The sequence below is a fragment of the Dendrobates tinctorius genome, unplaced genomic scaffold, assembly GCF_039654945.1.
Source record: "Dendrobates tinctorius isolate UK_male_01 unplaced genomic scaffold, ASM3965494v1 ptg000332l, whole genome shotgun sequence".
Taxonomy (NCBI): domain Eukaryota; kingdom Metazoa; phylum Chordata; class Amphibia; order Anura; family Dendrobatidae; genus Dendrobates; species Dendrobates tinctorius.
In genome coordinates, this window is record NW_027361998.1 from 3,755,839 (window position 1) to 3,771,144 (window position 15,306).

The 15,306-nt window shown below is 42.5% G+C and overlaps 1 protein-coding gene across 1 annotated transcript in view; it reads left to right on the forward strand.

Moving 5' to 3' along the window:
- LOC141074309 (L-gulonolactone oxidase-like) overlaps nucleotides 1-15,306 on the forward strand; it is a 326,928-nt gene that overhangs the window by 90,629 nt on the left and 220,993 nt on the right. Inside the window, exon 4 of the mRNA XM_073561938.1 lies at nucleotides 7,905-8,006. Within this exon, the coding sequence (XP_073418039.1) occupies nucleotides 7,905-8,006 (102 nt within the window). The remainder of the gene's footprint in view (nucleotides 1-7,904; nucleotides 8,007-15,306) is intronic.

The following is a 15,306-nucleotide window of genomic DNA, read 5'->3' on the forward strand; positions in this document are numbered from 1 at the left end:
CGTCAGTTGCCAATTTACCTATATCTCATTCATTAACTTTTCCACTTTTCTTGTCAGGTGATAAGAATAAAATTAGAAAATGAGAGAGGTAGAATTACCGAAGTCAGGCCAATGGAAATATTGCAATTCCTTTCTCCATGAATATCTCCTTGTTTGCGCTTTCTCTCTGCTCCCTCCAAGCTTCATATTTTTAGCACTATAATTGGATAAATGCTGATTACATGCTTAATTACTGCTCTTTTCTCCGCCTCTCATATGAAAATGTCAGCACCAATTATCCGAGGAGATTCAATTTTTCCACTGAATGTTCTTCTCCACATAAAAATCTCTTTGTTTCTAAACTAAATCCATTACTTAACCCAAAACGTCGCTTTGCATTTTGTCAATCATCCTGTCATTATTCCAATTTGTCTAAACAAAATCAAGCAACAAAAAAAATTTTGTTCAGAAAATCTCCTACTATTTTGTGCATACAGCTTCTGTGCAGATCTATGCGTCACCATGGTTACAGACTACACAAACTCTGTGTAGTCTGATCCTGGAATCATGCTGCCTTTGCTCTGGGGTCTTACAGGGTTTGTTCACAACTATCATTTATTGTAAAAAATAGGCCCAGCATGGTGGTGAAAAATATTGCCTACTGATTAGGGATGAGCCGACCTGTGGAAGTTCAGTTGAACTTTTGTCCCAAGTTTGGTTCGGGTACCAGAATTTGACCCCGGACCCGAACCCCATATAAGTCAATGGGGACCCAATCTTTGGTGCTTCAAAATTTTCATAGTAAGGGCTAGCGGGCTGAAAAAAGAAGCAAAATGTGGCTAGGAACAGAACAATTGACCTGCAAACAAATGTGGCTAGGAAAATTACTTAACATAAAATATAATAAAAAAAATTAAAAATATTCTTGAATCAGGAGGCAGAGGACCAAGTGGAGGAGTGAAGCAGTTCCTTGCGTGTGTACTTTACTACATCTGTTAATAAATAAAAAAATAAATGAAAAAAACAACATGTGGTCCCCTTACTTTTTTCCAGCCAAGGGAAAGCAGACAGCTGTGATCTGATTTTATTATGCTGAGAAGGGGCCAATATTCATTGACCTTCTCAGCATATTAATATCAGCCCCCAGCTGTCTGCTTTATCTTAGCTAGTTATAAAAATAGGGGGGGGCCTGATATTAATATTCTGGGAAGAGGCGTGGCTATTGGTCCCTTCCCAGCCTAATAAGACCAGCCCTCAGCTGCCCCAGAAATGATGAGTCCATCAGATGTGCCAAATCTGTCTCTTAGCCTGGTCTGTGATCATTTGCCCTGGCGCAATGTCAATCGGAGTAATGAGATTGTGGGGTTGATGTCAGCTGTGTAATGTTCGCTGACATCAAGCCCACGGGTTATTAATGGAGAGATGTCTATCAGACACCCCCATTATTAACCCAGTAAGTAAAAAGAGAAAAAAACACAGAAAAAATATCTGCTATGATGTCGCCCATGCACAACACATGCAGCCATGAGGGATTCCTTCTCTCCAGTAAGTATGCAGTCAATTGTGTGAAAGGTACAAACTCTTGGCCACTGTGGACATTTTCTGTAAGTTTTCCCTCTGCAGATACTATCTCTAATTTTCAGTTGTTTCTGAGCTGTTGGGAAAAGACTAGCTGCTATGATCTTTCCCATTCAGAGCAAACACAGACATGAGACATTCCTGCTCTTTTGTCTGTGTGTAGTCAATTGTGGGTTATGGGAAAGGGACAAATTGGTGACCACTATGGACATTTCCTGAAAGTTTTCTCTCTGCAAGCTCAATCTCCAATTTTAATTTTTCTTTCAGCTAGTGGGTTGAGAGACGAGGTGCTGTGACGTCTCCCATAGACAACCCATATAATAATGGGAAATTCCTGCTCTCCTGCCTTTATGCAGTCAAACATGACTTTCTTACAAATGACATACAGTGAAGAAAGAAGTATTTAGTCAGCCAACAAATGTGCAAGTTCTCCCACTTAAAAAGATGAGAGCGGCCTGTAATTGACATCATAGGTAGACCACAACTATGAGAGTCACAATGAGAAAACAAATCCAGAAAATCACCTTGTCTGATTTGGAAAGTTTTATTTTGCAAATTATGGTGGAAAATAAGTATTTGGTCATTAACAAAAGTTCATCTCAATATTTTGTTATATATCCTTAGTTGGCAGTGACACAGGTCAAATGTTTTCTGTAAGTCTTCACAAGGTTGGCACACACTGTTGGTGGTATGTTGGCCCATTCCTCCATGCAGATCTCCTCTAGAGCAGTGATGTTTTGGGCCTGTCGTTGGGCAACACGGACTTTCAAATCCCTTGTAAGCTTTTCTATAGGTTGAGATCTGGAGACTGGCTAGGCCACTCCAGGACCTTTATATGCTTCTTACGAAGCCACTCCTTCGTTGCTCTGGCGGTGTGCTAGGGATCATTATCATGCTGAAAGACCCATCCATGCTTCATCTTCAATGCCCTTGCTGATGGAAGGAGGTTTGCAATCAAAATTTTACGATACATGGCCCCATTCATTCTCTCATGTACACGGATCAGACATCCTGGTCCCTTTGTAGATAAATGTCCCAAAGCATGATGTTGCCAGTTTCCACCCCCATGCTTCACAGTAGGTATGGTGTTCTTTGGATGCAACTCAGCATTCTGTCTCCTCCAAACACGACAAGTTTTATTGCTCCAACAGTTGATTTCATCACACCAAGCTGCTTGCCTATTGCAGATTCAGTCTTCCCAGCCTGGTGCAGGGCTATAATTTTGCTTCTGGTGTCCTTCGACAGCTCTTTGGTCTTCTCCGTAGTGGAGATTGGAGTGTGACTGTTTGAGGTTTTGGACAGGTGTCTTTTATACTGATAACAAGTTCAAACTGGTGCCATTACTACAGGTAATGTGTGGAGGACAGAGGAGCCTCTTAAAGAATTTACAGGTCTGTGAGAGCCAGAAATCGTACATATTTTTAGGTGACCAAATACTTATTTTCCACCATAATTTGCAAAATAAAACTTTCCAAATCAGACAAGGTGATTTTCTGACACTATCATAGCCTGTATAAAAGCTGAGGCAGACAAGGCAGCAGCCGTTGTAAGGGGATTTAAGGGATGTTTCAAGTAAAGAGCTTGAAAGGGGTTTGATACATTCCTAGGAGACCTCAGAGTGTTAAACATCTTTTCAAGGCAATTGGAAACTTTGCACTATTTCAACTCATGGCGTATTGATTCACTGAGGATCAAATTTTGTGGAAAAATTTGTCAAAGCTGGAGTATAGAGAATTAAAATTTCAGAAAACTTTAATATCTATAATCACAACCATCAAATATCAAATCCCATATCTTGTATTACCGCCATCCCATATCTTGTATTACTGCCATCATATATCTTGTATTACCGCCGTCACATATCCTGTATTACTGCCATCACATATCTTGTATTACCGCCGCCCCATATCCTGTATTACCGCCATCACATATCTTGTATTACCTCCATCCCATATCCTGAATTACCGCCGTCCCATATATTGTATTACCTCCATCACATATCTTGTATTACCTCCATCCCATATCCTGTATTACTGCCATCACATATCTTGTATTACCTCCATCCCATATCCTGTATTACCGCCATCACATATCTTGTATTACCTCCATCCCATATCCTGAATTACCGCCGTCCCATATATTGTATTACCTCCATCACATATCCTGTATTACCTCCATCCCATATCCTGTATTACCGCCATCCCGTATCTTGTATTACCTCCATCACATATCTTGTATTACCGCCATCCCATATAATGTATTACCTCCATTACATATCTTGTATTACCGCCATCCCGTATCTTGTATTACCTCCATCACATATCTTGTATTACCGCCATCCCATATCTTGCACTACCTCCATCACATATCTTGTATTACCGCCATCCCATATCTTGCATTACCGCCATCTCATATCCTGTATTACCACCATCATATATCTTGTATTACCTCCATTACATATCTTGCATTACCGCCATCCCATATCCTGTATTACCGCCATCCCATATATTGTATTACCGCCATCCCGTATCTTGTATTACCTCCATCACATATCTTGTATTACCTCCATCCCATATCCTGTATTACCGCCATCACATATCTTGTATTACCTCCATCCCATATCCTGAATTACCGCCGTCCCATATATTGTATTACCTCCATCACATATCCTGTATTACCTCCATCCCATATCCTGTATTACCGCCATCCCGTATCTTGTATTACCTCCATCACATATCTTGTATTACCGCCATCCCATATAATGTATTACCTCCATCACATATCTTGTATTACCGCCATCCCGTATCTTGTATTACCTCCATCACATATCTTGTATTACCGCCATCCCATATCTTGCATTACCGCCATCTCATATCCTGTATTACCACCATCATATATCTTGTATTACCTCCATTACATATCTTGCATTACCGCCATCCCATATCCTGTATTACCGCCATCCCATATATTGTATTACTTCCATCCCATATCCTGTATTACCGCCATCCCAACATGTTTTATAACCTCCATCCATGCGTGTTAGCAGCCTTGATGCCACTGTTGATGACACTGTTGCTCAGCTTGGCGGCTATGGTCAGCACTGACACATCCCCGTTATCACTGATCTATCAGTTTGTGCTATTTCACGTTGACTCCAGATAGAACTTTTCATGCTTCGGCTTTGGATCAATCACATGGACACAGTTTGGTTTGCCTTTGAGCTGTGTACATAAAACTGTCGGATTTACCTTTTTTTTTTCAGAGGGCATTCTGCCCTCTGGATTTATCATTTTTAATCATTGCATCTAGACACCGGTATCTCCGATTATTATCATCTCATTATTATAATAGTCGTGAATATTCACCGCTGGCTGCACAATTAGACCTCTGCTTGCTGCAGATTCGGTGAAAGGTGAAGCAGAAATTTCATGAAGGCTGCAATTTCTTTTTTTTTTTTCCTCCATTTTTACCATTTCTGGACTTTGGCATTTACATGTCATTCAATGCTCTGCTGGACTCGCTGCAATCCAAGAGATTGCAGTAATCATTCACAGGTAGGTGAGTGCTGACCAACATAACCCATGACCTTTCCATCCTCTAAGTGATTAATACTATGTGCCTGGACAGCAAAACCGGCCAGCGGTGGGGGGGAATCAAACATCAGCATTTATTCCTGAGCACGGATCAGCGCCTCGCCACGCTGCTATATACAGTCATATGTAAAAGTTTGGGCACCCCTATTAATGTTAACCTTTTTTCTTTATAACAATTTTGGTTTTTGCAACAGTTATTTCAGTTTCATATATCTAATAACTGATGGACTCAGTTATATTTCTGGATTCAAATGAGGTTTATTGTACTAACAGAAAATGTGCAATCTGCATTTAAACAAAATTTGACCGGTGCAAAAGTATGGGCACCCTTATCATTTTCTTGATTTGAACACTCCTAACTACTTTTTACTGACTTCCTGAAGCACTAAATTGGTTTTGTAACCTCATTGAGCTTTGAACTTCATAGCCAGGTGTATCAAATCATGAGAAAAGGTATTTAAAGTGGCCACTTGCAAGTAGTTCTCCTATTTGATTCTCCTATAAAGAGTGGCATCATGGGCTCCTCAAAACAACTCTCAAATGATCTGAAAACAAAGATTATTCAACATAGCTTTTCAGGGGAAGGATACAAAAAGTTGTCTCAGTGATTTAACCTGTCAGTTTCCACTGTGAGGAACATAGTAAGGAAATGGAAGAACACAGGTACAGTTCTTGTTAAGCCCAGAAGTGGCAGGCCAAGAAAAATATCAGAAAGGCAGAGAAGAAGAATGGTGAGAACAGTCAAGGACAATCCACAGACCACCTCCAAAGACCTGCAGCATCATCTTGCTGCAGATGGTGTCACTGTGCATCGGTCAACAATACAGCGCATGCATAACGCCTTTTTGTATGACCAAACAACTCAATCTTTGTTTCATCAGTCCACAGGACCTTCTTCCAAAATGTAACTGACTTGTCCAAATGTGCTTTTGCATACCTCAGGCGACTCTGTTTGTGGCGTGCTTGCAGAAGCGGCTTCTTTCGCATCACTCTCCCATACAGCTTCTCCTTGTGCAAAGTGCGCTGTATTGTTGACCGATGCACAGTGACACCATCTGCAGCAAGATGATGCTGCCGGTCTTTGGAGGTGGTCTGTGGATTGTCCTTGACTGTTCTCACCATTCTTCTTCTCTGCCTTTCTGATATTTTTCTTGGCCTGCCACTTCTGGGCTTAACAAGAACTGTACCTGTGTTCTTCCATTTCCTAACTATGTTCCTCACAGTGGAAACTGACAGGTTAAATCTCTGAGACAACTTTTTGGATCCTTCCCCTGAAAAGCTATGTTGAATAATCTTTGTTTTCAGATCATTTGAGAGTTGTTTGAGGAGCCCATGATGCCACTCTTCATAGGAGAATCAAATAGGAGAACTACTTGCAAGTGGCCACTTTAAATACCTTTTCTCATGATTTGATACACCTGGCTATGAAGTTCAAAGCTTAATGAGGATACAAAACCAATTTAGTGCTTCAGGAAGTCAGTAAAAAGTAGTTAGGAGTGTTCAAATCAAGAAAATGATAAGGGTGCCCATACTTTTGCACCAGTCAAATTTTGTTTAAATGCAGATTGCACATTTTCTGTTAGTACAATAAACCTCATTTGAATCCAGAAATATAACTGAGTCCATCAGTTATTAGATATATGAAACTGAAATAGCTGTTGCAAAAACCAAAATTGTTATAAAGAAAAAAGGTTAACATTAATAGGGGTGCCCAAACTTTTACATATGACTGTACATCACATTCCATTGTGGATACAATCATGGCGCCTAACACTGATGATTGTCATTGTGCAGATGTCCGTAGTTAATTCTATACTGGTGGGGACCACAGTTATGGCTGCTCACAGGTTCGGCTGCACAGGGGGGTCATGACGGTGGGGGGCAGCAATTCTGATCTGAGCCAATGCTTACGCCGGTTTATGCAGACTCCTATCAATCACAGTACTCATCCTGTGCAGCTACTATGCTCATCATTTCTCCCTGGTACGGTCTCTCCTCATATCGAAAATTCATCATCAGATATTTAATTTTCTGTAGCAAGTCTTTACTCAGAAAGTGAACCCAAGACTGAAGGTAGAAACTCCAGCAGGGAACCACAGGTCGCATTTTTGTGTAAGGGAATTTTCCCTGCCTAGAGATCTAAACAGTGTTCGTTTTCTTCTTTACCCCCATGATGCATACGTACATACAGCTGTATCTCTAGGTCCCAGCACCTTAGGGGTCAGAGGTTAAAAAGAGCTGAGATTAAAAGCCAGAGATTCTTTTTTTTCCTATAAAGTTACTAAAAAAATGACAGTGGGAAAATCAATTACATGAATCTCATGTAAGAGGGACCTTCATGTTCTCTCTCTGTGGAGGACCCCACATTTCCATGCATTATACTATAAGTTCATTTAATACAATGGGAATCATGTAATGCTTCACATTGCCTTTAGGGGTGCAATGAAACACTTTCTTCGGATTACTCTTGCAGATTACTGATTATGATTGGACAGCACCTTTCAAAGAAAAAAGGATTAAAAAGGCAGAGAAACCCTTTACATGTGATCTCTTTTTTGCCACAAATATGTCCTTTTTTTACTTGGTGTAAATGCCACTTTTCTCCTGAATCCGGCGTTGTTTTTCTTTTGTTTCTGTGCCTCTCCGTTCCTGAGATATGGCCTCCTATTCCTTGTATATAAATCCAGTCTTCTTCAATTCTTTTCTGTAGGCGTCCTTTTTTGAGAACAGCGCCCACTTGGCCAACAAGACTAGAGTTATATACAAGGAAGAAGAGGCCATATCTCAGGAGTGGAGAGGCGCAGGAACATAAGAAAAACATCGCCGGATTCAGGAGAAGAGCGGCGTTTACACCAGGTAACAAAATTACATATTTATGGCAAGTTACAGATCCTTTTTAATACGAAACACTATATAGCAATATTAATAGAGTTGTGATGTATTTCTGGCTGGAAGAGTTTGTGGTAAATGCAGACCCGATGATCTATACTAATGGGATTTTCAGCTCCTTTTCTGTGAATTTTAACAGGAATGATCTCATTTTTCTCTTTTATTAGGCTGGCGGTTGTGTTTTACACCTAAAAGTTTCCGCCTGTATAATTAAGTTTTTGATTATTGTTCCTGCATCTGCATTGTTTCTTTTTTATGTCCAAAGACCGGTGGTTGGTATTACCATAACTTCCAAGTATCCCTGCAACATCGTAATCCCCGAATATCCCGGCGACACCGAGGTCAAAAGCTTCTCTCGATAATGCAGCTTATATTCTGCGGAGCATGGCCAATAAATCCGAGCGGCCACATTGTAGCTGTACTGTGGGCGAGTGTATCAGCTCCAAGGTTAATGGTCTTAGGTCACGTCTGTAAATCACAGGGAGCAGTGGGATTGGCTCTTGATAAAATAAAAACAAGTATTTTCAAAACCTGGATTATGCCGATTCCTCTTCAGCATTTGGAAGTTGCAATCTTAAAAGTCAATATTGACCCTTTAACGAGCCATGCAACATGAAGTAGGATATGAAGCCAAATCAGAAATTCCACTTGCAAACACGTGTCTCAGAGTGCTGCTCCTCATCAGTGCAAAGCAAGAGATCTGATTTGGCTGTATGAGAAGCCTCTGACTGTGATCTAAGGGGGGATTGTTTCTCCTAGCAGACAGTGCCAAACCAGAGTAAGGATTGAACATGGAAGTTGCTGTGGTTGGCGCGGCAAGTGATCGGATTGGCTTTACTAATTCTTTTGAAGCTGGAGGAAATTTACGACTGCAGAATCTGAAAGGGCGAAAATTCCCTTTCTCTTATTATCAGTGCCCTACAATTGCTGAAAATATCTTCCTCACAGGCAAAAATGGCTCGGAATACTACCAAAGTAATACGGATGTAATCTAAGGGTTACACATTTTAGTCATCAACCAAAGGGAAAAAAGCAAATCAAGTTCAATAACAGTCAATAACCCCCCGACCCCAAAAAATAAAAAAAATATAAACAATATTTTTTCTTAATTAGAAATTATTTTACTTCTTATTAAATAGTAAATGCAACATAAAATAAAATCTACAGCAAAACCAACCGAGCGCGATCCACACTCGTGCTTGGTCGGTTAAGCGCGAATGTGGATAGTGGACCAGACTTACCCCAGAGGGGCATGACTAAGGGACTATGTTAGTGTTCACTGGAGCCTCTAGTGGTGAGGTCAGGCTGGTGTGGCTGGCAGCTGCCAGGTACCACTCCAGGGAGGAGTCCGGCAGTAGCAGCTGACCCCCAAGGGGATAGGAAGCTGTAATGACAGATGCTGGCAGGAATGCTGGCAGTCACGGCAGGTGCAGGCGGGCAGTTGGGCATGGCTTATACACTGGCAGGCAGGCAGACTGGCACAGCTGATAGGCAGGCAGGCTGGCACGGATTATACATTGGCAGGCAGGCGGGCATGGCTGACACAGAGGCACAGGTAGGACCAAGTTCAGATTGGACGAACAGGAACAGCTTCAGGAAGGACTGGGTCACTGGCAGGTACGGCTGGAAAATAGGAATAGGTAGGACCCAGTTCAGACTGGACAGACAGTAAACCGCAGATGTGGACAATCATGGAGCGCAGGTTCCCACAGGAGAGACAGGACACGGTTCAAATGGAACAGATAGCGTTAGGTTAGCACAGAACAATTACAAAGATAAACACACACAGGATAGAACAGGACCAAGATCACACAGGTACCTACAATGAAGAAGCAAGTGTACACACTAATCACTAATGTTACACAGTGACAACAGGTTAAAACTGATTCAGACTCCACTGGATTAGGAAAGGTGCAAGTTCTAACATGAGGTTTAAAGAAAGGTCACAGAAGGTTTACGGAGATACTTAGAAACAAACAGGTTCAGTGATAAGTGCTAATACAGAAAAAGAACGAACACAGGTACATGTTCGGGGTACAGGTCTAGGCACACAGACCCAAGGACAGGCAAGATCAGATACTGGTACAGTCCTGGGCATACAGACCCAGGGAACAGGTTCAAGCAAGAGGAGAAAAAGTACAGTACATGGCAACTCAGTAGCGTCACACACTGAAGGAGAATGTTGCTCAGGCACCTCCCAACAGGTGGAGGTGCCTTAAGTACCAAGTGTCTCCCAGCAATAGGCAGGGGACACATTAGGAATGTGCACACTGTTTCTCTAAGAATCAAGAAGTGCACGTGCGGGTGCTTTAAGCATGCAGCCATTAAACATGTACAGCAAGCATGGGACCGGGAGGTCACTGCACACAGCAAGCAGAGGACAAGGAGCTCACTGCACAGCCAGGGGTGGCGAGTACTTTGGTGTCCCTGCATGGTGGGGGATGGTAAGCTATGCAGGCAATATATCTAATCTGCCCAAAGTTTGGAAACTTTTATACCTGTGAGATATTGAGCTTTATTATCAGGTCTACATCACTGATTCAATTTTTTTTCAATAAAGAAGAAAAAGAACCTGGCAAATAGTTTTGATTAAAAATCTTTGTCCGTTTAATGTATACAGCTCCTCTGCAGACATATGTGTCACTGTTGTTTCTGACAACAAACCATCTAGAAAAGGGGTGGGCAATTAATTTTCCCAAGGGGCCACATGACAGACCATGACTGTTATAGAGCGTTGATCCAATAGGCTGAACTGAATTCTGCTCAATATTAATATTGCTATATTAAAGGGTATATCAGGACTTTTCAAACAACAAAAAATGTATCTAAGCACGGTCAGGCAGGTAATTGCAGCTTACCTGCCTGTTGTGCATGGCTCCGTTCTTCCCCTACACAGAACAGTCACAGACGCTCCTGCCAGAGATTCAGAAGCCTCTGCTGACATCACATCTACAGAGCGGAGGCTTCTTTTCCGGTCGGCTTTGTAGACAGGACGGGACTTCCGAGGTCGTTCTGATTGGCAACCGGCTTCCAGCTGCCTAACTGGGGGACCTGACTGTCAATCAAACTGACCTCAGAAGTCCCAGCCCATCGGGACAGCAGAGGGAACTGAGTCCCCTGCAGCAGCGATCTGTGACTGCTCTGTGGACTGAGGGGAGAACTGCGCCGTCACAACAGGAAGGTAAGTTGCTATTACCTAACTGTTACTGGTTAGATACATTTTTTGTTGTTTTGAAAAGTTCTGGATACCCCCTTTAAGTATAATTATTTTATATTATTATTATTAATTGTGTCACTTAATGTTGAGCAGACTTAAGTATGCAGACATCCCCCTTTATTCAAAGTATGAGCCCGCACACAGCCCCCACATATATTATGTGAGCCCACCCACAGTCCTCTATATAACTTTAGAACTCACACATAGCCCCTGTATATACAATATGAGCCCTCACATATCCCCCTATATACAGTATGAGCACCACATAGCCTCCTATATACAGTATCAGCATCCTTATAGCCTCCTATATACAGTATGAGACCTACATTGCCTCCTTATATAAAGAATGAGCCCCACATAGCCTGCCATAGTTAATGTGATATCTACATAGCCTCCCATATACATCATGAGCCCCCAAATTGCCTCTCATATACAGCATAAACCCCACATAGCCTCCTATACACAGTATGATCCCGATATAGCAGCCTATATACAGTATGGACCCTCACATAGCTTCCTATATACAGTATGAATCCTGATAGACCCCATATACAACATTTTCCCCTCATAGCACCTATATACAATATAAGCCCCATATAGCCTCCCATGTATAGCATGAGTCCCCCCATAGCATCCTATATACAGTATGAACCCAACATTGTCCCCTATATACAGTATGAGCCCCACACAGCCTTCCATATACAGCATGAGGCCTACATAGCCTCCTATATACAGCATAAGTAACCACACTGCCTCAATCATACAGTATGAGTCCTACATAAGTAAATTGATCCGAATTTACTTCATAAGAAAATGGTAGCTCTTGGAGTCCCTCTCAACTTATGCTTGTGGATTTCCTGACAGCCAGGATACAGAGTGTAAAAGTTGGATCATTCACTTTGGACACCTTGGTCACAAACATCGGGGCACCTCAGGGGTGTGTTTTGTCCCCGTTACTGTTTTCTCTCTATACGAATGATTGCATCTCTTCAGCAGACTCAGTAAAAATCTTGAAATTTGCCGATGATATGACACTGATTGGTCTCATCAGGGGAAATGAAGACTTGTATCGGAGTGAGGTGAAAAGAATATGTGACTGGTGTAAAGCCAATAATCTTGTACTCAACACTAAAAAAACTGCTGAGATGGTTGTGGATTTTAGGAAAGATGAACATGAGATACTTCCAATCTACATCCATGACGAAGTGGTTCTTAGGGTCACAGAGACCAAATTCCTTGGTGTTATCATCTCTCATGATCTTTAGGCTAAGTGCACACGTACCGGAACTCTCGCGGAAATTACCGCGAGAATTCCGGAATTACAGTCCGCGGGAAAATCGCATTTTAAATTCCCGCAATTTTCCCGCGGAAAAACTAGCATTTTGCAAGCGTATTTAGCTTGCAGAATGCTAGCGTTTTCCAAGCGATTTGTAGCATCGCTGGGAGAACTGATTGACAGGTTGGTCACACTAGTCAAACACAGTGTTTGATGAGTGTGACCAACTTTTTACTACTGAGGCCGCCTATGCAGCATCAGTAGTAAAAGATAAAATGTAAAAAAAAATAAAAAATGGTGTTATTCTCACCCTCCGACGTCCCGCGCAGCTGTTCCCAGTAATCCTTTGCGAAAATGCCCGCGATGACGTCCGTTCTCGCGGAATCGCGATGTCTCGCGGTAATTCGCGAAGACGTCGCGCGAATGACCGCGAGACTTCACGATCCTTCGAGAACGGACACCATCGCGGGCATTTTCGCAAAGGACTACTGGGAACGAGAGCGTGGAGAGAAGCGGGAAGGCTGTGCGGGACGCCGGAGGGTGAGAATAACAATATTTTTTATTTTTAAATTCTATTTTTTACAGGGATATGGTACCCAAAGCCCGGAGGACAGTCTCCTCTCCTCCGGACTGTGGGTACCATCCGCCATTGTTCTGCTTACTTTCCGCATGGTGTGCACAGCCACATGCGGGAAGTAAGCAGAACAATGCATTCCTATGGGTGCGGGATCGCCGCAATTCCGCAAATTAATGAGCATGCTGCGGTTTTTACCACGAAGCGATTCCGCCGCGGTAAAAACCACAGCATTAGCACAGCATTGCGGAATCCCATAGGAATGCATGGGATGCTTATTTTTCGCGAAATCGCGCGGTTAAAACCGTCGCGGAAACGCGAAAAAAACGCCACGTGTGAACTCAGCCTAAATGGGGGAAAAACGTGGATGCTGTTATAAGAAAAGCACAACAGAGGATGTTCTTCCTGCGTCAGCTGAAAAGATATGGTTTGTCTAAGAATCTGCTGATCTTATTCTTTAATGCTGTCATCAGATCTGTGATTTGTTCCTCTCTGATAGTCTGGTATGGGGGAGCCACTGCGCATGACAAACTCCGCTTACAAAGGACTTTCAGAACAGCAGAGAGAATTATAGGTTCCCCCCTGCCTAAAATCCAGGATCTTTATGATAAGAGTATTCGATCCCACGCATTGAAAATTTCATCCGATCCCTCTCACCCGGGACACTCCTCATTCCAACTACTCCCTTCAGGACGTCGCTTCAGAGTCCCCAAATGCAGCACCAACCGCCATATGAACAGCTTCTATCCACTCTCTGTTCAACAATTAAATCGTCATGTGTAGACTATATACTGTATCTGTCTTGTTAGATGTTACTTGTTGTATCTGTTGTTATATATTTTGTTGCCTCTTTGCCGCAAAGAATTCCTTGTATATATGTAATATGTACTTGGCGATAATAAGATTGATTGTTTGATTGATTGACATAGCCTCCCATAGAGAACATGAGCTCCCACATAGCCCTCTATATGCTAGACTCCTATGCTTCACATAGCCTCCCATATACAGTATCAGCCCCCATATCTTCCTATATGCATTATGCACATAGCCTTCCATATACAGCGTGAGCCACACATAGCCTCCCAGAAACAGTATAAGCCCCCATAGTTTCCTATATGCAGTATGAGCCCCACATAGCATCCCATATACAACATGAGCAGCTCATAGGCCCTATATAGAGTAGGAGCTACCAATAGCCACCTATATACAGCATAAACCCCGTATTGTCCCCTATTTACAGTATGATCCTCACATAGTTTCCCATGTATAGCATGAGCACCACATAGCCACCCATGTGTATATAGCCTGAGCCCCTCAGCCTCTATATTCAATATGATCCCCACATAGCCTTGCATTTATAACATGAGCCCCACCTAGCTTTCCATATACAGCAAAAGCCCCACATAGCCTCCTATATACAGCATTAGCATCCACACAGCCTCAATCATATAGTATGATCACCACATAGCCTCCAATAGTGAACATGGGCTCCCTCATACCCTCCTATATAAATTATGAGCCTCACATAGCCTCCTACGTAAAGCATGATTCCCACACAGCCTCCTATATACAGCATGAGCCCCACATAGTCTCCTCTCCCATATACAGTATAAGCCCCCATAGCCTCCTAAATGCAGTATGAGCACCACATAGCCTCATATATACAGTACGAGCCCCACTCAGCCTCCCATATACAGCATGAGCCCCTCATAGCCTCCTATGTACAGTACTCATTGCCCTATATACAGTATGAGCCCCACATAGCCTCCTATATACAGCATTAGCATCCACACAGCCTCAATCATATAGTATGATCACCACATAGCCTCCCATAGTGAACATGAGCTCCCTCATAGCCTCCTATATAAATTATGAGCTTCACATAGCCTCCTACGTAAAGCATGATTCCCACACAGCCTCCTTTATACAGCATGAGCCCCACATAGTCTCCTCTCCCATATACAGTATAAGCCCCCATAGTCTCCTAAATGCAGTATGAGCACCACATAGCCTCATATATACAGTACGAGCCCCACTCAGCCTCCCATATACAGCATGAGCCCCTCATAGCCTCCTATATACAGTACTCATTGCCCTATATACAGTATGAGCCCCACATTGCCTACCATATACATTATAAGCCCAACATAGCCTCTCATATACATCATGAGTTCCACATAACCTCCTATATACAGCATGA